The sequence below is a fragment of the Cervus canadensis genome, chromosome 16 (assembly GCF_019320065.1).
Source record: "Cervus canadensis isolate Bull #8, Minnesota chromosome 16, ASM1932006v1, whole genome shotgun sequence".
In the NCBI taxonomy this organism is placed as follows: domain Eukaryota; kingdom Metazoa; phylum Chordata; class Mammalia; order Artiodactyla; family Cervidae; genus Cervus; species Cervus canadensis.
In genome coordinates this window covers 61,273,381-61,298,724 of record NC_057401.1, presented here as the reverse complement: position 1 = coordinate 61,298,724, position 25,344 = coordinate 61,273,381, and the positions used below count along the sequence as shown (strand labels likewise).

General features: G+C 48.0%; 1 protein-coding gene across 1 annotated transcript in view; it reads right to left on the bottom strand.

The window, feature by feature from the left end:
- Positions 1–25,344, bottom strand: part of SRD5A1 (steroid 5 alpha-reductase 1) — a 37,125-nt gene that overhangs the window by 2,013 nt on the left and 9,768 nt on the right. The window contains exons 2-4 of the mRNA XM_043489130.1: positions 11,657–11,823; positions 6,849–6,950; positions 4,859–5,009 (exon numbers count right to left, since the gene is read on the bottom strand). Coding sequence (XP_043345065.1) covers positions 4,859–5,009; positions 6,849–6,950; positions 11,657–11,823 — 420 coding nt within the window. The remainder of the gene's footprint in view (positions 1–4,858; positions 5,010–6,848; positions 6,951–11,656; positions 11,824–25,344) is intronic.

Here is a 25,344-nt window from a genome sequence, read left to right as displayed (position 1 = left end):
CTTTCCATTGGCAAGGAAAGTTACAGGCATGTGATAAACATGCTGATCAGGAGGCTGGGGGGCCGCCTTAGCAGACCCCAGAAGCAAACAGACTCGGGGAGTGGAGGGGAACTGAGCAGGTGTGTCCTGACTATGGTTTGGTGACCCTGAGAGTTTTCTCCAGTCCTTGGAGGAGAATGAGGGCTGGCTCAGACCCGGGGTCTGTGGCAAGAGCACGCAGCCACAGGCCGGGCAGCTCTCAAAACAAATCCAGGAACATGCAACAGGGCTCGTTCATAATGTGGCCCTCCGCTCAAACAAACAGGCATTTTCAGTTTTGACTATAAATGAAGTCAACCAAGGCACACTCATTCATTGTGGAAAGGGTTGCAGCCAAGTGGATGGAGTAAAAATGAAAAAACGATCGGACAAAATGGAGAAATAGATGGAAAAAGGGAATTTCCCTAAGCACAGTGAATGTTAAACAGACTGAAAACAAAGATGGAAAATGATTAGCTGTTATTTCCGAAGATGGCAGAAATATATGAGATATACCTGTTATAAAGATGGCGGAAATACATGAAATATACCAACAACCTGAAAGTGAGTCAGTAAAATCCTGTTGATTTTAGATAAATTCAACACTGTTATCCGCATGGAGCCGTGACGTGGAAGACCGCCGTGGTACTTTCATGCGCTGTTCTGCATCCCCCAAAGACATATCAACAGAAGCACCCTGAGGAGCTGGTCACCTCCCCTGACACGTGTGTGTGTGGTGTGTGTGTGTGTGTGTGCATGCTCAGCCATGTCGGACTCTTTGTGCCTCTGGGCTGTAGCCCACCAGGCTCCTCTGTCCGTGGGATTTCCCAGGCAAGAATACTGGAGTGGGTTGCCATTTCCTTCTCCAGGGGATCTTCCCGACCCAGGGATCAAATGCTCATCTCTTGCATCTCCTGCATTGGCAGGTGGACTCTTTACCACTTGAGCCACCTGGGAGACCATAGCAACCATGGACTTCCAGATCAGTGATGGTGTCTGGAGACAAGAAGGGTTAGAGGCCATGGTAACCATGGACTTTTCCAGATCAGTGATGTGCCTGTAGACAAGAGGGGTTACACACAGCAGTGGAGCCGAGTACGTGCACAATCCATGTGTTGACTCACACTGGCCTGTGCTACGGTTTGAACGTGAACCCTGCAAAGTCATGTGAAAAACCTAAGGCCCAAGAGGATGATAGTATCAGGAGGTGAGGCCTTTGGGAGGTGATAAGGATGGAGCCTCAAGAATGGAGTCCGTGCCCTGATTAAAGGGGCCCCTCCCTCTTCCCGCCTTATGAGTTTACAGTGAGTAGGCGCCATCCGCGACCCAGCCGAGGGCCTCCCCCAGAACTGGCCCTGCTGGTGGGATCCGGATCTCAGATTTGCTGCCTTCAGAACTGGGAGAAACAGATGTCTCTTGTTTATAAGGCCCTGGATTATGGCATGTTTGTTACAGCAGCCTGAATGGACTAAGACATCCTGCTCAGGATCCAGGACATGAACCAGCTGGTTCCTAAGGGCCTCCCATGGGTCAGCAGGGCAGGAGGGCAGGAGGTGAGTCCCTCTCCTGACCCTGCCCGGGGACTGGGGACAGTGGCCTCGGAAGGGCAAGCGTGAAGGCCAGCGGCAGTCCAAAGTCAACAAGGACAGCCTCACCCGTATAGCCCTCAGGTCAGCTCCGAGCACTGTGCAGCCCAGGAAGCTGTTCTACTTTGTTTAACCACTGAGACCTCAAATCCACCTCAAGAAAAGACTTCAAAGCAGAGGTTGCCAACCTCTGTGGCACTAGGGACTGGCTTCACAGAAGACGGTTTGTCCACAGACCAGGTCGGGGGAATGGTTTCAGGATGCTTCAAGCACATCATATGCATGGTGTACTTTACTTCTTTTATTATTACATCAGCGCCATCTCAGAGCATCAGGCATCAGATCCCGGAAGTTGGGGCCCTGCTTATAAGGAGTCTTCCAGCAGTCCAACGGTTAACATTCTGTGCTTCCACTGCAGGGGGCACGGGTTTGACTCCTGGTCAGAGAACTGAGATCCCCTAAGATTGCTCATGCCGCACTTTATACGTGTGTTTTCTTGTTCAGTCGCTCAGTTGTGTCTGACTCTTTGTGACTCCATGCACGGAAGCATGCCAGGCTTCCCTGGCCTTCACTATCTCCTAGAGTTTGCTCAACTCATATCCATTGAGTAGGTGATGCCATCCAACCATCTCATTCTCAGTCACCCCCTTCACCTCTTGCCCTTAATCTTTCCTAGCATCAGGGTCTTTTCCAAAGAGTTGGTTCTTTGCATCATGGGGCCAAAGTATTGGAGTTCCAGCTTCAGCATCAGTCCTTCCAATGAATATTCAGGACTGTTTTCCTTTAGGATGGGCTGGTTGGATCTCCTTGCAGTCCAAGGGACACTCAAGAGTCTTCTCCAACACCACAGTTCAAAAGCATCAATTCCTCGGCGCTCATCTTTCTTTATAGTTCAACTCTCACATTCATACATGACCACTGGAAAAACCATAGCTTTGACTAGACAGACCTCTGTCGGCAAAGTGATTTATTTCTGCTTTTAGTACATTGTCCAGGTTTGTCATGGCTTTCCTTCCAAGGAGTAAGGGTCTTTGAATTTCATAGCTGCAGTCACTGTCTGCAGTGATTTTGGAGCCCAAGAAAATCAAGTCTGTCACTGCTTCCACTTTTCCCCCTTCTATTTGCCATGAACTGATGGGACAGGCTGCTACAATCTTAGTTTTCTGAATGTTGAGTTTTAAGCCAGCTTTTTCACTCTCCTCTTTCGCCCTCATCAAGAGGCTCTTTAGTTCCTCTTCACTTTCTTCCATAAGAATGGTAACATCTGCATATCTGAGGCTGTTGATATTTCTCCCAGCAATTTTGATTCCAGCTTGTGATTCATCCAGCCATAGACACTTCTAAAAGGACAAGCAGCATATTTCTATTACTTTTCTCATTGATTTTTCTACCCTTAGAATCAAAGCTTATGCGACCTGACCAGGGCTGGATACCACTCCTTTGTCTTGAATTTATTACTGTTGAGGCTGAACTGACATCTCATTGCCTTTCTGCTGAATGCGGAATAACCCTGTAACCATTTGCGTGTCTGTGTGTTTCCAGCTCATGAAAAGCTTCATGTTCCCAATCTCTCTTCCAGAAGCCTTCCTCTGCCAGGGACAGGTCACTGATGCGTGAGTGAAGACTTTCCAAGCGTAAACAAATCACAGATCTTTATCGAAGTCTTACGAAATATACTGTTGTTCCATGAATCTAATTTTTTTTTAAATTTTCCAAGACATTAGATATTTTTAGTCTAAAGAGATGATAATATATGGTTTCAGCCAGGCCTGTGGAGAGCGTGGATCTTTCTGGTTCTGGGCAAAATGTTTTGCAGGCCTGAGACGGCAGGAATCAACCAGCAGAGGAGAAAACCGAGCGTCTCCTGTGCTCATGACTCCCCGCCTGTGCTCATGGCCCCAGGGACGCTGCACCCCAGAAGGGCTGGCGTCACCAGTTTCCCAGGGCTGCGGCAACACAGAGCCACAAAGCTGGGGCCTGAAATGACGGCGCGTCTGCTCTCGCCGCCTGGCAGCCAGAAACCCGCCACCCAGGTGTGGGCAGGAGTACGCTCCCTCCCAGGCTCCAGGGGACAGTCTGTCCCTGCCTCTTCCAGCTTCTGGAAGCCTCTGGGTGCCTTGGTCCGTGACGGCATCGCTGCATTCTCAGCTTCTGGCTTCCCTCTGTGTCTGTCTGCTGGTGGCCATCTCTTCTCTGCGTGTCCATCTGTGTCCAGATTCCCCTTCTTCACAAGGACACCAGTCCTCGGGCCCGACGTCCAGTGCCACCTCATCTGAACCAGCCCCATCCGCACAGACTCCACTCCTAGGGTCAGGTCACAATCTGACACACGCCAAACTCCCAGCACCTCTGTGGCATCAGGGAGACCGTCCCGATGCTGAGCCAGTCTGGGAGCACCCCCGTCGCAGGACACGTGACTCCCAACCAGCCTGAGGCTTTGTTCTCTGAGCCTCAGTTTCCCACCTGTTAGGCTGGGCAGATGCCCTTCAAGATAACTTCACCTTTAACACCTTTGGTTTTTCATGTTGATGGTCCAACACATTGCAGGCCTTTTCGGGGATCTGATAAAGGTCGAGGCCCCACACTCTGGAAAATGATGTGATTTCGGGGTACAGAGCCCATTGGGGACCCCCAGCCTGGGTGGTGGGGCACACCTACGGGACGGGACTTCGCCAGGGCACGATGCCGACTCTTCCAACTCCTGCTGCCTAGTCCGCGTTCCCCTTTGTCATGGGCGAGTCCACAGCAGACCCCCAATCCCCTGCCAGACATTTAACTTGACCATGGAGCCCAGCCATGGAATATCCAAGATGCTCAGAATAGGGTGAAGCAGACAAGGATGCTGACACATGCCTGATAATTACAGCTAGGCATTTCATCGGACATTTGGGTTTTTCTGTTTTCACGTAGCTAAAAGTGTCAGTCACTCAGTTGTGTCCAACTCTTTGTGACTCCATGGACTGTAGACGGCCACGCTTCTCTGTCCATGGAATTCTCCAGGCGAGAATACTGGAGCGGGTTGCCACTTCCTCCTCTAGGGGATCTTCCTGACCCAGGGATCAAAGCCGGCTCTGTCGAATTGCAGGCAAATTCTCTAATGTATGAGCCACTGGGAAAGCCCTTTTGTTTAACTAAAGCCTGGTATAAACTGGGATTTGACAAATTAATACGAACGTTTCTAAAATCTAACCTGAGGATTGCTCTACGGAGATCAGAGAAGAAATTAAAAATGTCGAACATGTTTTCAAACATACTTGTGATGTTGCTGAGCCCTGGTGAACAGGACACAGAAGGTGAACACAGCAAAAGCCCAGCCCTGAATGGACCAGCTGGCGAGGGCGTAGCCACACCACTCCACGACTTCTCCAAAGTAGTTGGCTGCAGATATGTATTCAAACAAGCCCCCTAGGAGAAAACAGAGCCGGCAGCACATTTACTAAAAAACAATGCCTAATGACACCTTGACTGGAGAGAGACCTGTGCATAGCTGTGGGGACAACATAAAAACCATCTCTGGAAAAACGCGACCTTTACAGAACTTGCATCATTGAGACACATCCATTAAGACCAGCTTTACTATTTCTATTACAACTTCTGGTCATACCTGCATGCCTAAATCAATATTCACCTGTTTATCTGACTACGTAAGAATGCTACGGCTTTAACATACTTCAATAAGTTGCTTTACTAGCTAACGAGTCAAGCTAACAAAGCTTAAACCAGGCTGGGGAGCACAGACCAACAGTGTTGGTCTTGATAAGATGGACTTCGAGGAACCCCTAGACAAAAAAGGGAAGAAAACATGAATTTTCAAGGACAGATTCACTTGTGTGTTCACTCATCAAGTTTTCCTGGACTCAGTAAGTCTACACGACAGGCCAGACCTTCTTCTAAGGATGGGGGGTGCTCCATGGACGAGATGGCTCCCTATACACCTGGGTTATTACACCCCAGGGAGGGTGCGGGGGACTCAAGGGGCAGAGCAGGGTGAGGCGGCTGGGAATGGGGCTGGGAGTGGGCTCGGTGGAAGGAGCTTGGGCCAGAGATCAGAGTGGCACACTCCAAGGATAACCCCAGGGCCACAGATTAAGTAATCTGAGGTTCACGGGGTTTTTCGGTCATTTGTTCCGCTGTTATTTCTGTATGGTTTCCAGGAAGATAAACACAAGGATTCCAAACTGAGTACTGCTATTTGAGCTGTTTACCTTCATTCTTTTAGCTTTTAGCTTTACCAACTGATTAAAAAAAATTTTTTTTCAGAAGCTCTATTGTTTTTTTTAATTTATATATCTATATAGTTCTTTTTATAGTACGCTACTCCTTTACTCAGACTTTCAATCCCTTTACAGTTTAAATACGTAAGTTTTAAATATGAAAGTTTATAACCTGTATCTGAATTCTAAGCTCTGAGATCGCACACATCAATGAAGTCCTTGCTCATGAGGCTCTGTTCCTCATGGGCTCTGCAACTTTTGACTGTGGCCCTTCTTCCATGGTGGAGGGTCTGCTGGGCTCTCCAGGACTGAGTTGAAGACAGGTTCCCTGGGGATCTGGGTTTGCCTCGACCGTGGTGTGAGGCCACCACCCCCAGGACCACAAAGATCCTAACTCATGGCTGAATGGTATTTTTCAGACCAGGCAAGTGGCACGAATTTGGGCTGTAAGCCACCCTGAGGGTCAGTGGAGGTCACCAATTCAACCAAGATGCACTCAAGACTTTAGCCCTCACTTAGAGTTTGCCCTCTGAGGATCACTTCTGCTCTTGATACCATACTGATGCATTTAAAAATTTTACTCAACATTTTAAAGTGTTTTGGAGACAGGGTCAGTCAAGGTATCAATTCTATTCTATGGCAAGAAAGGAAGTGCTGGACACCCCTTGTAGACCATTAATTCTTACTCATATGCTCTTTCCAAACACAGATATAACTAGAATTTCCTTTTTGCTTCCATTAGTCAGAACTGGTTCTTCCATCATTTTAATAAAACAATGATGAGTCACTGCTACTACTCGTAATAGTACACTGAAAACCTGCAGCTAATGAACACTATATTTCACTTACGAGCTCTGGCAAACCCCAAACAGCAAGGCATCAGGCCATACAATCTCAGAATGCACGCTAAGTCACTTCAGTCGCGCCCGACTCTTTGCAGCCTGGTGGACCGTGGCCCACCAGGCTTCTCTGTCCGTGGAATTCTCCAGGCAGTCAATTTTAGAATAAACACCCTATTTTTGGTACATACCTCTTGGTATTTTATAGCCAGTCTCCCCTGGTTTCCTGAGGTTCCTTAGGACATGATCTGAATGGATGTTAATTAGCATGCCTGTCAACCATAAGGCGGAACCTAAACAAGATAAAACATCCGAGGGTGTTACGGTAACCAAGCCACAGAATTCACAAGCCCAAGTGTGAATGAACAGTACTATTGTAGTCCTTCACAACATCATCAGAGGCGTAACATAGGAGCCATGACTGATGGTAAAAATCATGGAAATAAATACTGTGCTTTATTTAGAAAGATGACTTAGCTGACTTAGGTGTTGCGAGATAGGGCTTTGCTTTTCTAAAAATACTACTGAATTACCCAATTCATTTAAAATCACTTGATCTGATGGTCACAATCTATGTTTTTAGGGTGACTGGGATGACTAGAAATCTGAGTCACAAGGCTCTTTCCTAGGCAAAGGCATTGTCATTATCCGTGGGTCGGCCCACAAAGTTTATGTGACCTCGCAGACACTGTCTGAAGCACAGCGTCCCCCCACCCCCTCCCACGGGCAGACGTGGGGCAGGGGGTCCCCAGAGTGCGCTTTACCAGGGTGGGCTGCGCTCAGGCCCCTTGAGGGGTGGTTCCCAGGAGCTCCTCTCTGGTCCTGGTTTCCCTATAATTTTATGTAACGATTTAATGTGGATCCACACCCCTCGCCCACCCATTTTCTGCTCGCCCATCATTTGGCATTCGTGGAACTGTTCATGTCCTCAACTCTCAACAAAATTGTCAACTGCCAGCTTCCCGGCTCTGGCTAGATCTTCCACAGCATCTGAATGCTTTCTCTCCCATTCTTAAATGACTGCAGAGGGTTTTCATCAGTTAAGGGAGACTTAGTATCACACCAATGAATGTCAACAAGAAAAGAGAAAATGTCAAAACAGTGTTTGATGAAAGGAATGACTTGACTTCATTAAGACGTTAACTTGATTGTTCTGAGACATGAAAAGAAAAGTGAAAGGCACATGGTGCTCAACTGTGCCACTTGATTCAAAGTCAAACAAACGAACACTTGGAGTAACATTATTAACTATTCATCAGTTAGCCCAGGGGCATTAAACAGTTTTCCCGGGTGAGAACAGGGATGTAAATCACGCTCAGGTCTACAGTAAGGCTTTCAGGATTTCTTTCCTGTGAAAGAAATTTTGTTTGGTGTTTAGCCACTTAGTCATGTTCAACTCTTTGCAACCCCATGGGCTGCAGTCTGCCAGGCTCCTCTGTCCATGGGATTTCCCAGGCAAGAATACTGGAGTGGGTTGCTATTTCTTTCTCCAGGGAATCTTTCCAACTCAGAGATCTAACCCACGTCTCCTGCATTGGCAGGCAGGTTCTTTACCACTGGGCCACATGGGAAGCCAAAGCACTTACTAGAGCCATCAATTTATAGTTGACTTGCTACTCTTTTTATATTTCACTATATCACTTTGGAAGCTCCAGAAAGCATCACGTTCTCAAAATTCCATGAGACAAGTTTCCTTTATCACCTAGGTCAGTAATAAAACTAATATCTGTGTTCATCTGAACTAAACATTTAATTTCATGGCTAGAGATCTTAAAATCTTTGTACAAACTCTTTTAGATGAACTACTTTTACTCCTCTGGAAAACTTTTTGTTGGGATTTTATTATCATTCACTTATCTTTTCATGGTAACTATTGTAAATATAATTAATCATTTATGTGATTTCAAAACTTCATATAATTACAAACGTGTCCTTTGAACAGTATACCAAAAAAGTAACCCAGCTTGTTTCTCAATGACTATGCTCTCATTTTCAATTCTTCCTGTTCAATTGTGGAGAAGTTAAGAAGTCTATACACAATTTACTGAATGTCTTAAACTTTAGACCAGCTTCAAAGGGTTTTCAGGTCACAAGCGCGACCTGCAGAACAAATGCAAATGACATTTAAATGCACAGGCCAAAGAATTCTTTCGTTTTATTGCTGTTCATCAACAATTTTCAAACAATCCATCCCAGAAGCAATTCCCATGTGAACCTCAAGTAGTAGCAATGTCAGTTGCTCAACTGTCTCTGACTCTTTGCTGACCCGTGGACTGCAGCCCACCAGGCGCCTCTGTCCCTGGGATTCCCCAGGCACAAATACTGGAGTGGGTAGCCATGCCCTCCTCCAGGGGATCTTCTTGATGCCAGGGATGGAATCCAGGTCTCTTGCACTGCAGGCAGCGTCTTTACCATCCAAGCCACCCAAATAAACAATTAAAACTGTTATCTTTTAGTTTAACAGAAAAAAGTCGCTTTTCTCTGTCCTTGGTTGCCTCCTACAGGGGCTGGTGATGATCTGGTTGAAACCACTACTCTGCCATGACTTGGGCTAGGTCCGGGGCCAGCTGATTCCCTCTCTGACCTTTCCTTCTTCAGGTGACGAGGACCTAACTTCGGCCCTTCTCTGAACCTCAGAAGGCAGAGCGTGGGTGCAGTTCCTGGCAATGGGCTCAGCCTGTTCTGTTTCCTTCCTCCTTCTGATAACTGGGGCAGAAGAAAATCAGATAGTCAGAGAGCAGGTAAATCAAGATCGTGTTTGGGGGCAGTGCGCAAACACAACAGCTCAGTCTGGTGTTTCCTGGAGGCAGAGATTGTGGAGCCAGCGTGGGCGTGTGCTAGGTCACTCAGTCCTGTCCGACCGCGACCCCATGGACTGTAGCCCACCAGGCTGCCCTGTCCATCCGGTTTCCCAGGCAAGAATACTGGAGTGGGTTGCCAGGCCCTCCTCCAGGGGGCATCTCCCCTTCTCTGGGATTGAGCCAGCATCTCTTACATCCCCTGCATTGGCAGGCGGGGTTCTTCACCACTGGTGCCACCTGGGAGTTTAAATGTTAATTTTCTCTATTATGACCAATTCATAGACGTGGAGGGAAAAAAACTCGAAAGAAATGCAGGGCCACTTTATTTTTCACTTTGCTTCTGGCTGCGCTCGGCCTCACCCCTGCACGTGGTTTCCCCTAGTCGCGAGGAGCAGGGGCTGCTCTCTAGGAGCAGTGCTCTGGCTCTTCACTGCGATGGCTTCTCCTGGTGCAGAACACGGGCTCTCGGGCACACCGGCTTAGCTGGTCTCGGGCAAGTGAAATCCTCCCAGATCAGGGATCAAACTTGTATCCCCTGCGTTGCCAGGCAGATTCTTAACCACTGGACCACCAAGGGGAGTCCTAAGGTCACTTTATACAGTTTAAAGGGCTTTGGGGCTATTTGAAGATTTGACGGACTCTTAGTAGCTACCTGTGATCATGTGTGCATGTTCAGTGGCTCAGGCGTGTCCAACTCTTTGCAACCCCCTGAATGGGACTCTCCCCCTTCACTGACTCCCCACCCCCTACCAGGCTCCTCTGTCCATGGAATTTTCCAGGCAAGAATACTGGAGCAGGTTGCCATTTCCCACTCCAGGGGATCTTCCTGACCCAGGGATCGAACCCACGTCTCTTGCATTGGTAGGCAGATTCTTTACCACTGTACCACCTGGGAAGCCCGGTGGAGTAGCTACCATGGGAGTAAGCTATAACTGAATGTGCTAGAATTTCTAACGAGGAGGGTAAACGTATAGAAACTTCCTTATAAACAAGAGCCCCCAAATTACACATTTTTTACATCCTTGCAAATACTTTTGATGACTTTTTTTTTTTTTTTACCATTTTTGTTTAGAAATTGTAAGGTTTAATTAGAACTGGAAAATGTACTAGGAAAGTGAAATCGCTTCTCTGTGTCAGCAGAGGTAGCCAGGTGTTTGTCAGCGACCCAAAGGCTACCGTCCACGGGGTCGCAAAGGGGCGGCCCAGCGGAGCACGCACCCTCAGTGACGCGAGCCAGCTGCTGGAATCAAACGTGGAGCTCATCACACCACACTGTGCATCATGGGACCGATGTGCATCTCAGCTTTCACAAGAAATATCACCATATTGCCAGCATAAGAAATTTAATGGTCCTGAGTAAACCAGGATACACCAGCCTTATCTGATGACAGAAGACCTTGTTCTCACCACACCACCCCCTGCCTGCTCTCGTCCTAAGTAACAGCCTAAGGACTAGCGCTCCTGCTGGAGGGTCATCTGCACGGTGTCACAGACGGCAGCGCGGACGGGCCCACCCAGACACCGTGAGCACAGGCCAGCATCCTCTCAGCCCTGCAGTGACGCGCTGGTCGCTCAGTCGTGTCTGACTCTTTGCAGCCCCAAGGACTGTGGTCCACCAGGCTCCTCTGTCCATCGGATTATCCGGGCAAGAATACTGGAACAGATTGCCATTCTCCCCTCCAGGGAAGCTTCCTGACCCTGGGATGGAACCCGGGTCTCCTGCATTGTGGGCAGATTCTTTACCATCTGAGCCACCACCAGGGAAGCCTAGAAAATGTGCTACTTTATGTTAATTGATAAAAATTTTAAAAAAATTTCAACAGCCTCATAAAGCTCAGAGTTTAAAGTCTCACTGCCTTGTTGAAGATGACCGACTTCCTCTCACTTTCCAGAAGGAACTGTAGGAGGTCTGATGACAGTCTTAGATTACACGGCCAGTTAGCGCCCGAGTGGCCTCAGTCCTGGTCCACTGCTCAGCCTGCTGTGGCCCGTTGCTATTTTTAGGTCACCTTAAGAACAGGTATTTGCGCTTTCGGCGCTTGAGTGGGCAAGGGAGCTGGGCGCCTTGCGTCACAGGGACAGCCTGACCCCCCGTCCCAGGTCAGGAACCTTGGCAGACTCTGTACTCTCAAGATGCTTTCTAACTGAACGCCGAGCTGAAGGTTACAAGGACGGGGTGCGTCGCTGAGGACACTCACCTGTTAGAAACCGGGGGTCTCTGAGCCAGTCGTCCGCGTACACTGCGTACTGACTCAGATACCTGCTCTGCAGATAGCCGTTATAGGTGCAGAAGATGAACGCCAACAGGAAGGCGTACAGCGGCGTGGGCTTCCCTCCTCGGATCAGAAAGGGGAAAACCAAGGTCCTTCAGAGACAAGAAGTGTTTTTTTTTTAAAGCAACAATGATAAAGAATCTAATGTCTGCAATTCTACTTTAAGTGTCTTAGATTTTTTCTTTTTTAAGTGTGAAGATTTTCTTCATTTTCTTCTTGAAGCAATGATTAGATGTTTTCTTAACTGGCTCTGGGCTTCTCTGGTGGTTCAGATGGTAAAGCATCTGCCTGCAGTGCAGGAGACTAGGGTTCAATCCCTGGGTCGGGAAGATCCCCTGGAGGAGGGCATGGCAACCCACTCCAGTAATCTTGCTTGGAGAATCCCATGGACAGAGGAGCCCGGTGGGCTACAGTCCATGGGGTCCCAAATAGTGGGACACGACTGAGCGCCTTTCACTTCACTATGGCTATTCTATTACTACTATCTCTCATTGCCCCAGACGTCTTACAGAGCTTTCCAACTGGTGGAGCTCAGCGCTGAATTACAGGTGTGCCGGAGCGGGGCTGCTCTTAGCCCCGCAGCTGATCGGGGCAGATCTAGGGGGCCAGAGCTCCGGAACAGCTATGTCTTCCCAGTGAGTCTTCTTGTCAGATTATCCCACTATATGCTAAAGATGTGTCACATACCTTGTGTGCTATAATGAGAAACAGATTGAGAAGCTCTGCTCTAAGTGTCTTGGATTTTTAATCTTGAGTTTTATATAAAAGTCATTCTTAGGAATACTTGCACAGATGTACTATATCTGTTGAAAGCAGAATTTCTAGTTAAAGACTTAACGGTGTTTCAATAATGTACACCATGGGGCAAAAATTCAGGGTTCTAGTTATGCAGAGTGTGAAACAGACACACGGGATGAGAGAACACGGAAGGCTCCATCCTCCTAAAACCAGTGACTCGGTCTGGGCCGAGCTGTACGAGTTTGGGGACCACTGTCATGCTATCTGTCACCATGGCGATGGCTGGCATCTCCCTAGTGCCCACCATGGGCAAGGCCTCCCAGCTACCTGCACAGAGACACTGTCAGCACACTCGACAGAGGACAAGGTTAAGACTCAGAGCGCTCCAGTAACCTGCCTAAGGTCATGGGCTAGTGAGTGGCTGAATTTAAGTATACTTTGGCCACCTGATGCGAAGAGCTGACCCACCGGAAAAGACCCTGATGCTGGGAAAGATCGAGAGCGGGAGGAGAAGGGGATGACAGGGGATGAGATGGTTGGATGGCATCACTGACTCAGGGGACATGAGTTTGAGCAAAGTCAGGGAGACAGTGAAGGACAGGGAAGCCTGGCGTGCCGCAGTCCATGGAGTCACAGAGAGTCGGACACAACTTAATGACTGAACAACAACAACGTTCGTGTTAGTTGTTCAGTCGTGTCTGACTCTTTGCCACCCTGTGGGCTGCAGCCCACCAGGCTCCTCTGTCCATGGGATTCTCCAGGCAAGAACACTGGAGTGGGCTGCCATTTCCTTCTCCAGGGGGTCTTCCTGTCCCAGGGATTGAACCCGGGTCTCCCGCATTGCAGGTGGATTCAGCGTTCCTTGGCTGTACCACACTGGTTTAGGTGCACATTGCTGTTTAGTTGCTCAGTTGTGTCCGACTTTGCAACCCCATGAACTGCAGCCCACCAGACTCTTCTGTCCATAGGATTTCCCAGATAGGAATACTGGAGTGGGCTGCCAGGCCCTCCTCCAGGGGATCTTCCCTTCTGGGGATTGAACCCTTGTCTCCTGTGTCTCCTGCATTGGCAAGAGGATTCTTTACTGCTGAGCCATCTGGGAAGCCCTTAGTGCACACCAGTAGAAGTTTAAAGAGGGGAAAATAAAAGGACAAGAAGTTAGAAATGTAGGAAGAAAACAGGATGCAAAACTTTATATTGTGTTTGAATTTTCTCTTTAAAATCAATACATCCTATATTTAAAAGGGGGTCATCGATACATACCCTATAGCCCTTAAGGGGATAATAAGAAACAATTTCAACAACTTTATGCCAACAGATTTGACAACATGGATGAAACAGACAAAATTCTTAAAAGCCAGAGATGATCAAAACTGACCAAAGAAGAAAGCGACAACTTTAATCCCTCTATCAATGAAAAATAATTCAGATGTAAGGAATTCTAGAAAAGCCAAAACTACAGTCAGGGGAAGGGATTAGCTGCAAAGAAGCACAAAGGACATATATGGGGACACAACGTCCTATATCTGGATTGTGGTGATGACCACACAACCTGATCCAATCACCAAAGCTGATCAAGTGAAAATTTATTTACGTAAATGATAGCTTGAAACGGGAAAGTGTACACACTTATTGTTTCCATTTTGGCCATCTACTCCCGGGTAAAAACATAGACGGCTGTTAACAGTAACAGCACAATAGTAGTACTATAGTGTCACTCTCCCCAACAGTCTCACTCAACACCTCGGGAGGACTTTCCCATGAATCACAAGCAGGTTCTCATCTTGTGCAGCCACTTCCCCCAAAGACCCTGTGTAAGTTTAGGGCAAAGTCCGAGCTGGACAGAAAGCGTCCACTAGGCAATGACATCATTGGTGGGGCAGCGATTTGCCTGGAAACTATAGTGCTGACAGTTCACTTCAGTTCAGTCGCTCAGTCGTGTCCGACTCTCTGTGACCCCATGGACTGCAGCAGGCCAGGCCTCCCTGCTCATCACCAACTCCCGGAGTTTACTCAGACTCATGCCCGGTGAGTCGGTGATGCCATCCAACCATCTCATCCTCTGTCGCCCCCGTCACAAGCCCCTCAGAAAGAACAGGGAGGGACTTACCCGGTGGCCCAGTGGTAATGACTCCATGCTTCCAGTGCAGGGGGTGCAGGTTGGATCCCTGGGTGGGGAATTAAGAATCCACATGCTGTGTCCCCAGGTACGTGTGTGCTCAACTGCGTCCAGCTCTTTCTGACCCTCTCTGCAGGCCCCTCTGTCCATGGAATTCTCCAGGCAAGAACACTGGAGTGGGCTGCCATTTCCTCCTCAGGGAATCTTCCCATCCCAGGGCTCAAACCCGCATCTCCTGCACTTGCCGGCGGATCCTTTACCGCTGAGGCACTGGGGAAGCCCACGGGCTGTGTGGTCCACAAAAAAGAACAGGCACTTCTCTCTGCATCGGGGAACCATGGCTCCTACCTGGGCAGACAGCTGGTAAAGCTGACTGGTACTGGGACGCAGGCTGACTGCAAACACTGACACTGCAAGACCAGGGCTTGGTCTTGATTGGGGGTACCAGCACAGGCGCCCTTAGAAACAGGCAGGGGCTCTGAGGGGTTGCGATCAGGCACTGTTGCCATGGTGTCTTTCTGCTCCTCCCAGCTCCTCAGCCAGGGCAGAGGGCCCCATGCTAGAGCCAGAGGAAGCGGCTGATGACAGAAGACAGACCGGTTCTCGGCCTGTCCCCGAGTGCCCAGACCTGAGAAGCACCGGGAATTAACTGATCTCATTTCCCCAGTCAGCTCAGGGGATTCCTCTATAGCCCGCCAGGCTCCTCTGTCCATGGGATTCTCCAGGCAAGAATGCTAGAGTAGGTGGCTCTTTCCTTCTCCAGGGGATGTCCCCGACCCAGGGATCGCACCCCGGTCTCCTGCATGGCAGGCAGACGCTTTACCGTCTGAGCTCCAGGCTGGAACCCGGTAAAGGTGGAACCCAAAGCTGCCTCTTGTTCTGCCTTCCTGCCCGTTTCTCCTGGGTCACTAATGTTCTGTGACATCAATGTGAGTATGGATCAGGTGTCGGCAAACACAGCCACTGGGCCAAGTCCAGACCACCGCCTGCTTTCTACTGCCTGGGAGCTAAGAATGCTTTTTACATTTTTAAGTAGTGTGTGTGTTAGGCAGGGGAGTGGGTCAAAAGACTATTCCATGACACATGAAAATTGTACGAAATTCAGATTTCAGTGTCTGTAAATAAAGCTGTACTGGAACACAGCCACGGGCCTCTGTTTACACCCCGTCTGGAGGGAGTTCGGTGGGCATGACAGAACCTGCATGTGGCGATATTATCTCTTGGCACAGGGCTCGGTTGCTTGGTATTCTGTGACATGATGCAGGAATCCGCATGCCCACCTGTCGCGTCAGAACAAGGAAAGCTGTTGGACTCTTCGTGCTTTGAAGGTAAGTGGAGTGTGAGCTGTTTGGTTACCGTGCGCACTCTGTCCGACTCTGTGAGACCCCACGGACTGCGTGGTCCCGCCAGGATCCTCTGGCCGTGGGATTCTCCAGGCCAGAATACTGGAGTGGTTTGCCATTACTGCTCCAGGGGACCTTCCTGACCTGGGGAGTGAGCCCCGACTCCTGCATCTTCTGCGTTGGAAGGTGGATTCTTTACCACTGAGCCAGCTGGGAAGCCCCTTTGAGGACTCCAGCAGCTGGCAAAGCACCCCTGGGGCTCACTGCCAGCACAGCAGTGGCAGACTAACAGAGGCCCCCACCGCCAGGCTCGGCGGTCATTGCAACGTCCCCAACTCATGGGAAAGCGGCAGTCAGAAAAATCAGAGTTTGAAACAGCACCCCAGGGCAGAACTTCTTTTAAGAAAAGGAAGGAAATGAGGCTACGGCCTCTGGAAGCTACCAAGCAGTTCATTTTGTTAGCCTAGCAAGGAAAACCACCTAGACCGATGATGAGTCAATTACTTGTAGGGGCCAAAGAAACACACCCAGGGAATATAATCTTGTGTAACATGACTATCAGCCTTTCGGGAAGAAGAGTGGCTTGCGGAGTGAGGACACCAGGAGTGACACTTGATAGTTCAAAACGGAGGCAGAAGATGGTGCAGGCGGGCAGCCTTGGCGCCTGGTAAGTCCATGGACGTCACTGCGATGGCTCAGCTGTTTATTCCAGGGGTTGGTGCTGAGGTTGGAGTGGGCGAGGGCTCAGGCTCTCTAAACCAGGGGCCCTCAGCCCCCAGGGAATGGACCCGTGCTGGTCCACGGCCTGTTAGGAGCCGGGCTGCAGAGCAGGAGGTGAGTGAGTGACGCGTCATCTGTATTTACAGCTGCTGCCCTGTTAACTCACTTTACAGCCTGAGCTCTACCTCCGGTCAGATCAGTGGTGCCTTTAGATTCTTGTAACACCTTGATCCCTACTGTGCTTCAATCACCCCCAAACCATTCCCACGCTATCATCCCGGTCCGCCGAGAAACCGTCCTTCATGAAACTGGTCCGTGATGCTGAAAAGGCTGGGGTAGGCTGCTGTATACGGCCTGTGCGGAACAACTAAAGGTGAGGCTACTTTCAAAGAAGTTGAGCAAGCAACTAGCTCAGTACAGTGGAATCTACAGTGGAATCTGCTGAGATGTTGTAACTCATGGTGGTAAAAATGTGTGCGATAGACAAAATACAAATTTACAAAGCTTGTGAAAATTTAAGGCCTTTAAAGCTATCTCTTACACCAGCTTCCCTGGTGGCTCAGACAATAAAGAATCTGCCTGCAATGCAGGAGACCCGGATTTGATCCGTGGCTTGGTAAGATCCCCTGAAGAAGGGAATGACAACCCACTCCAGTATTCCTGCCTGGAGAATTCCATGGACAGAGGAGCCTGGTGGGCTACAGTCCATGGGGTCATAAAGAGTTAGACACAGTTGAGCAACTAAAACTTTCACTTCCTTATACCAGCAATTTGTTGTTGTTATTGTTGTTTAGTCACTAAGTCATGTCTGACTCTTCGTGGCCCCATGGACTGTAGCCTGCCAGGCTCCTCTGTTTGTGGGATTTCCCAGGCAAGAATACTGGAGTGGGGTGGTCATTTCCTTCTCCAGGGTATCTTCCCCACCCAGGGATTAATCCCTCACCTGCATTGCAGGTGGATTCTTTACCACTGAGCCTCCAGGGAAGCCTCAAGTTAAATTTTATTTCCCAACAACAACAACAAAAGAATCCCATTCTTCTCATTACACCTCTATTACCAAAACTGCATTGAGGTATTATATTTTGAATTCTCTCGACACAATTTCTGTGAACATTTGTTTCCTCTTAAGTTATAAATTCCTACACCAAGGATCTTCCTTTGCCCTTTGGGCCAGAAAGCTGGGCAGACACACCTGGCCCTTTCCAGGGAAGTTCACAGACCTTAGTCCAGATCATAACAGCAGATATAATCTGGACATGTCACCTGGGTTTTCTTAGAAAGCACTCTTGCCTGTGGCCCCAGCACTTGGGTTTTGGGCAGCCGCTGTGGTCTGGGGCTGGCTGGTGGCCGGTGGGGACCGCACACACCTGTCCTGTTCCCTGGATGGCCAGGAGGTATGCCCTGACCTCTGCGCCTGTGGAAGCTGGTCACAAATGACCTGGGGAGAGGATTTCTCTCTCTTTGGTCTCACGTGAAATGTCAGGAAAGGGGCCAGGACTGGATACAGGGCCTTGGGCTGACACAGGTCTCTTCTGTTGCTCTCTGTCCTTGGAGGGCTCAGCAGCGACCCTGATGTCCACAAAACCAGGAGGCTGGAACAAACTGTCCCGAGCAACGCCACCCAGGCCCACAGACCTCAGGAGGGAGCTGCGATTGTCCTCCCCACCCTCTCCTTCCCCAGAGGCCGAGCACGTCCCTGGGGACCGGCCACCCTGGCTCAGAGGTCCTGGGGCCGGGGTCTTCAGCGACACTCAGACGCGACACGCCTTCCAGAGGGGAGCACCGTGCCCCCTTCCTGGCATCTTCTGGGTGGTCTTTCTCCTTCTGGGTTATTTCCTTTTCCTTGGAAATCCATGCAGCAACTGTCAGCAGTGTTTTCCTTTGACTTGGGCCAAGAGGAACCAGAATGGGTGGGGAGGGGCAGCTTCTGGACGTGGCTTTTCCTGAACCTTCCTCTAGACTTTGGAGGGACAAAAGCAGCTCAAGGTTGGCGGTGACCCCAGCCATTTATCTGGGGGAAGGTCCAGGCTCAGACAGCAGGGGAGGCGGGTGCCTCTGCTGGGCGGACACAGCGCCTGCCAGGAGCCAGTTCTGGGACCCAGGTCATCTAGTTATGGAGCGTGTTTGTGTTCAAATGATTTCACACACCGCCTCGCCCTTACCATTGCCTCTGGGACATGAACAGCACCCCTTGTGGAAAACAGGCACTAAGTCAGAGACTGAAAATTCCTTAGCACAGACATCATCTCTTGAGAAACCACGAAGCGCATCTTTGGAGAAATCAGGTTATAAAGCCATTTCCTCTTCTGCATACACAATTGCCAGGTCCCCAGGAGCTGGGAAGAAGAAATCCTGTTTCCTGCATCATCAGGAGGGGTGTGGGATTAAACCTGACACTTTGCTCCTCATTGTGTTACAGCTTGCTCATTTTCTTTCTGTTCCTTGTCAAGAAAGAATATGGCCTTTCCATAAAGTTCATGTTTATAAGGCAATCAGGAACATGGGCATGCTTCATGACTGGGTGAACCTAAATCTCTGAGATGCTGGAATCCCCGGGGTGCTTTGATGGCTCGGGGCGGTTTGCGGTCCACCTCCTTTTGGGGGTGAGTTTACACGCTTAGACAGCAGAAGAGGACTTCTCATAGTTTCTGACGAATGTTCTCAATAATCCCTAATCCTACACATGCCTTTTTTTTTTTTTTTTTAAAAAAAAACATGTCAGAACCATTACTATTAACCTAATGAAAAGATCAGGACCAGAGGCTCAGAGGAACATGGGGAAACTCTCTCCTGGGTGATGGAGAGAGACACCAGGAGCTGGCCACCTCCATGGCAACATCCTGGGTGTGTCATCCGCCGCATCCCGAGGGGTCAGCCAGAAGCAGGACCAGGCAGGGCTGTCTTTGTCTACTCACGCTGCAGCACATTAGTCTTTAGAGGTACTTATGTTAAGTGACAGAAGTGGGATATAGATTTTGTGCGCTTATATATCTGTGTTGTTATCTTGACTACTTAAGAAAAAATGATCCAAAACTTACAAAAAACAATGAAGGAGGGACTTCCCTGGTGCCCCAGTGATTAAGACTTCACTTTCTAATGCAAAGGGTGCAGGTTCAATCCCTGGTTGGGGAACTAAGATCCCACATGCCTTGGGGCTAAAAAAACCAAAACATAAAACAGAAGTGATATTGTAACAAATTCAATAAAGACACAAAAAAAATGATCCACATTAAAAAAAAAAACCAACAACAAAAAAAACAGTGACAGAGACGGGAAAGAGCTATCCCAAAATACCATCTATGTTATCTCTGAGGGGTGGAATTCTAGGTGGGTTTATTTCTGTTTCCTTGAATTCCTCTGCACTTTATAAGTTTTCTACAAGGAGCACCTATCTCAATTGCAGGTTCTTTTGCAAACAATATGCAGAGGAGTATTTTAAGTCCTGATCCCTAATACATTCAGAACAGACCTGATGAGAAATCTGATTTCTGGGAACCTGAAAAACTCAGGCAAAATCAAAGGTGGGAATGGAGACACAGATATAGAGCACAGAGTTATGGACAGGGTGGGGGTGGGGGCGGGAGAGGGCGGGATGCGTGGAGGGAGGGACCCGGATACACACACAGCCACAGGTAAAATACACAGCCCACGGGAATCTGCTGACTCAGGGAACTCAAACGGGGGCTTTGTGACAACCAAGACAGTGGGATGGGGAGAGGCGGGAGGGAGGTTCCAGGAGGAGGGGACACATGTTACCTATGGCTGATTCATGTTGATGTTTGGTAGAAACCAACACAATATTGTTGAAACCAACAACTCACTATAAAGAATGCTGAGCACTGAAGAATTGATGCTTTTGAACTGTGGTGTTGGAGAAGACTCTTGAGAGTCCCTTGGACAGAAAGGAGATCCAGGTAGTCCATCCTAAAGGAAATCAGTCCTGAATGTTCATTGGAAGGACTGATGCTGAAGCTGAAACTCCAATACTTTCGCCACCTGATGCGAAAGCGCTGACTCATTTGAAAAGACCCTGAGCTGGGAAAGACTGAAGACGGGAGGAGAAGGGGATGACAGAGGATGAGATGGTTGGATGACATCAGCGACTCAATGGACATGAGTTTGGGTAAACTCCGGGAGTTGGTGATGGACATAGAAGTGTGGCATGCTGCAGTCCATGGGGTTGCAAAGAGTCGGACATGACTGAGTGACTGAACTGAACTGAACTGTGGCTCAGCTGGTAAAGAGTTTACCTGCAATGTGGGAGACCTGGGTTTCATCTCTGGGTTGGGAAGATCCCCTGGAGAAGGGAAAGGCTCCAGTATTCTGGCCTGGAGAATTCCATGGACTACATAGTTGCAAAGAGTCGGTTGCAAAGAGTCGGACAGGACTGAGTGACTTAAATAAAGAAAGATCCCATGGACAGAGGAGTCTGTGGGCTACAGTCCATAGGGTCACAAAGGCTCAGACATGACTGAGCAACTAAGCACGTATGCAAGCACAAGGCAGGCATGACATGAAGACACAGCAGAAAACTGAAGAAAGAGAAGGGCATACCAATCCCTCAGCCTTTGCCTTCTTTTGTGCCAAAGTACAGAGTGACAGAGTATTCTTTGTGTTTGCAGCCTCACCTCGAAAGGGCAAAATCCTGCCTTAAATACATATCTTTATTGCAGTTTAATCACTACAATCACTAAATTCCTTTCTTTTTACAGAAGGCAGGATAAGCAAAAGGAACTGATCCAAATCTAGAAGTGCTGTAGATTACAGTGATGTCCAATTGTTGAGAAAGAAGTGAAACAATTAATTATTAAAATTAACAACCATTCTCATTTAAACATTTGAAAATGGTTAGCTCTACCATTTCCTAGTAAGTAGATAAGTAGATGCATGCTCAGTCATGTCTGACTTTGTGGTACCATAGACCGTAGTCTAGCAGGCTCCTCTGTTCGTGGGATTCTCCAGGCAAGAGTACTCGAGTGGGTTGCCATCTACTCCTCCAGGGGATCTTCTTGACCCAGGAATTAAACCTGCATCTCCAGTACTGCAGGTGGATTCCCCACCACTGAGCCACCAAAGAAGCCCACCATTACCTAAGTTACTGCCAGATCACCCAAGTTGGCTACTTAGTGTTCCCAAACTTGGGTTGGCGACCTTATAGGCTGCCCTGGGAGATGACGTCCAATCGTTTCTATTTCGAGGGTCAAATCATTTGCTGAATGATTGTGTTATTTCCTATAGCAATAAAACTGAACAAGAGTCTTCTCCAATGCCACAGTTCAAAAGCATCAATTCTTCGGTGCTCAGCTTCCTTTATAGTCCAACTCTCACATCCATACATGACCACTGGAAAGACCATAGATTTGACTAGACAGACCTTTGTTGGCAAAGTAATGTCTCTGCTTTTTAATATGCTGTCTAGATTGATCATAACTTTTCTTTCAAGGAGCAAGTGTCTTTTAACTTCATGGCTGCAATCACCATCTGCAGTGATTTTGGAGGCCCCCCCCCAAAATAAAGTCTCTCACTGTTTCCCCATCTATTTGCCATGAAGTGATGGGACCACATGCCATAATCTTAGTTTCTGAATGTTGAGTTTTAAGCTAACTTTTTCACTCTCCTCTTTCACTTTCACCAAGAGGCTCTTTTGTTCTTCTTCGCTTTCTGCCATAAGGGTGGTGTCATCTGCATATCTGAGGTTATTGATATTTCTCCCGGCAATTTTGATTCCAGCTTGTACTTCGTCCAGTCCAGCATTTCTCATATAAGTTAAGTAAGCAGGGTAACAATATACAGCCTTGATGTACTCCTTTCCCTATTTGGAACCAGTCTGTTGTTCCATGTCCAGTTCTAACTGTTGCTTCCTGACCTGCATACAGATTTCTCAAGAGGCAGGTCAGGTGGTCTGGTATTCCCACCTCTTTCAGAATTTTCCACAGTGTGTTGTGATCCACACAGTCAAAGGCTTTGGCGCAGTCAATATGGCAGTAGATGTTCTTCTGGTATTCTCTTGCTTTTCTGATGATCCAACAGATATTGGCAATTTGATCTCTGGTTCCTCTGCTTTTTCTAAATCCAGCTTGAACATCTGGAAGTTCACAGTTCATGTACTGTTTGAAGCCTTGCTTGGACAATTTTGAGCATTACTTTGCAAGCGTGTGAGATGAGTACAGTTGTGCGGTAGTTTGAACATTCTTTGGCAATGCCTTTCTTTGGGATTGGAATGAAAACTGACCTTTTCCAGTCCTGTGGCCACTGCTGAGTTTTCCAAATTTGCTGGCATATTGAGTGCAGCAGTTTCACAGCATCATCTTTTAGGATTTGAAATAGCTCAACTGGAATTCTATCACCTCCACTAGCTTTGTTCATAGTGATGCTTCCTAAGGCCCACTTGACTTCACATTCCAGGATGTCTGGCTCTAGGTGAGTGATCATACCATCATGGTTATCTGGGTCATGAAGATCTTTTTTTGTACAGTTCTTCTGTGTATTCTTGCCACCTCTTCTTAATATCTTCTGCTTCTGTTAGGTCTATACCATTTCTGTCCTATATTGTGCCCATCTTTGCATGAAATGTTCCCTTGGTGTATCTAATTTTCTTGAAGAGATCCCTAGTCTTTCCCAATCTATTGTTTTCCTCTATTTCTTTGCATTGATCGCTGAGGACGGCTTTCTTATCTCTCCTTGCTATTCTTTGGAACTCTGTATTCAAATGGGTATATCTTTCCTTTTCTCCATTGCCTATCCCTTCTCTTCTTTTCACAGCTATTTATAAGGCCTCCTCAGACAACCATTTTGCCTTTTTGCATTTCTTTTTCTTGGAAATGGTCTTGATCACTTCCTCCTGTACAATGTCAAGAACCTGTGTCCATAGTTCCTCAGGCACTCTGTCTATCAGATCTCATCCCTAGAATCTATTTGTCACTTCCACAGCATAATCTAAGGGAAAACCTTGTGCACACCAGGACCTGAGAGAAAGGAACAGTGACCCCACAAGAGACTGAACCAGACTTGCCCATGAGTGTCCAGGAGTCTCCGGCGGAGGCGGTGGCCTGCTGCAGGGTTGGGGGCACCGAGTGTAGCAGTGTATGCATGGGACCTTTTGAAGGAGGTCACCATTATCTTCATTACCTCCACCATAGTTTGGCTTCAGGTCAAATAACAAGGAGGGAACACAGCCCCACCCATCAACAGAAACTTGGATTAAAGATTTACTGAGCATGGCCCTGCCCATCAGAACAAGACCCAGTTTTCCCCTTAGTCAGTCTCTCTCATCAGGAAGCTTCTATCGGCCTCTTATCCTTCTCCATCAGAGGGCAGAAAGATTGAAAACCACAATCACAGAAAACTAACCAGTCTGATCACATGGACCACAGCCTTGTCTAACTCAGTGGAACTATGAGCCAGGCTGTGCAGGGCCACCCAAGACAGACAGGTCACGGTGGAGAGTTCTGACAAAATGTGGTCCACTGGAGAAGGGAATGGCAAACCATGAACAATATGACAAGCCAAAAAGGTATGACACTGAAAGAGGAACTCCCCAGGTCAGTACGTGCCCAATATTCTACTGGAGATCAGTGGAGAAATAACTTCAGAAAGAATGAAGGGATGGAGCCAAAGCAAAACAACACCCAGTTGTGGATGCGACTGGTGATAGAAGCAAGGTTCGATGCTGTAAAGAGGAATATTGCATAGGAACCTGGAATGTCAGGTCCATGAATCAAGGCAAATTGGAAATGGTCAAACAGGAGATGGCCAAGAGTGAATGTCGACATTCCAAAAATAAGCGAACTAAAACAGACTGCAATGGGTGAATTTAACTCAGATGACCATTATATCTACTACTGTGGGCAAGAATCCCTTAGAAGAAAGTAGCCATCATAGTCAACAAACGAGTCAGAAATGCAATACTTGGATGCAATCTTAAAAACGACAGAATGATCTCTGTTCGTTTCCAAAGCAAACCATTCAATATGACAGTAATCCAAGGCTATGCCCTGACCAGTAATGCTGAAGAAGCTGAAGTTGAATGGTTTTGAAGACCTACAAGACCTTCTGAAACAAACACCCAAAAGAGATGTCCTTTTCATTACAGACGACTGGAATGCAAAAGTAGGAAGTCAAGAAACACCTGGAGTAACAGGCAAATTTGGCCTTGGAGTATGGAATGAAGCAGGGCAAAGGCTAATAGAGTTTTGCCAAGAGAACGCACTGGTCATAGCAAACACCCTCTTCCAACAACACAAGAGAAGACTCTACACATGGACATCACCAGATGGTCAATACTGAAATCATATTGACTATATTCTTTGCAGCCAAAGATGGAGAAGCTCTATACAGTCAGCAAAAACAAGACCAGGAGCTGACTGTGACTCAGATCATGAACTCCTTATTGCCAAGTTCAGACTTAAATTGAAGAAAGTAGAGAAAACCACTAGACCATTCAGGTATGACCTGATTCAAATCCCTTACGATTATACAGTGGAAGCCGAGCCACAAGGGAAGCCCAAGGATACTGGAGTAGGTAACCTATTCCTTCTCCAGCAGTTCTTCCCAATCCAGGAATCAAACGCAGGTCTCCCACATTGCAGGCAAATTCTTTACCAACTGAGCTATCAGAGAAGTTCATGGGATTATCCAGGCAAGAATCCTATAGCTGGTTGTCATTTCCTTCTCCAAGGGATGTTCCAGACCCA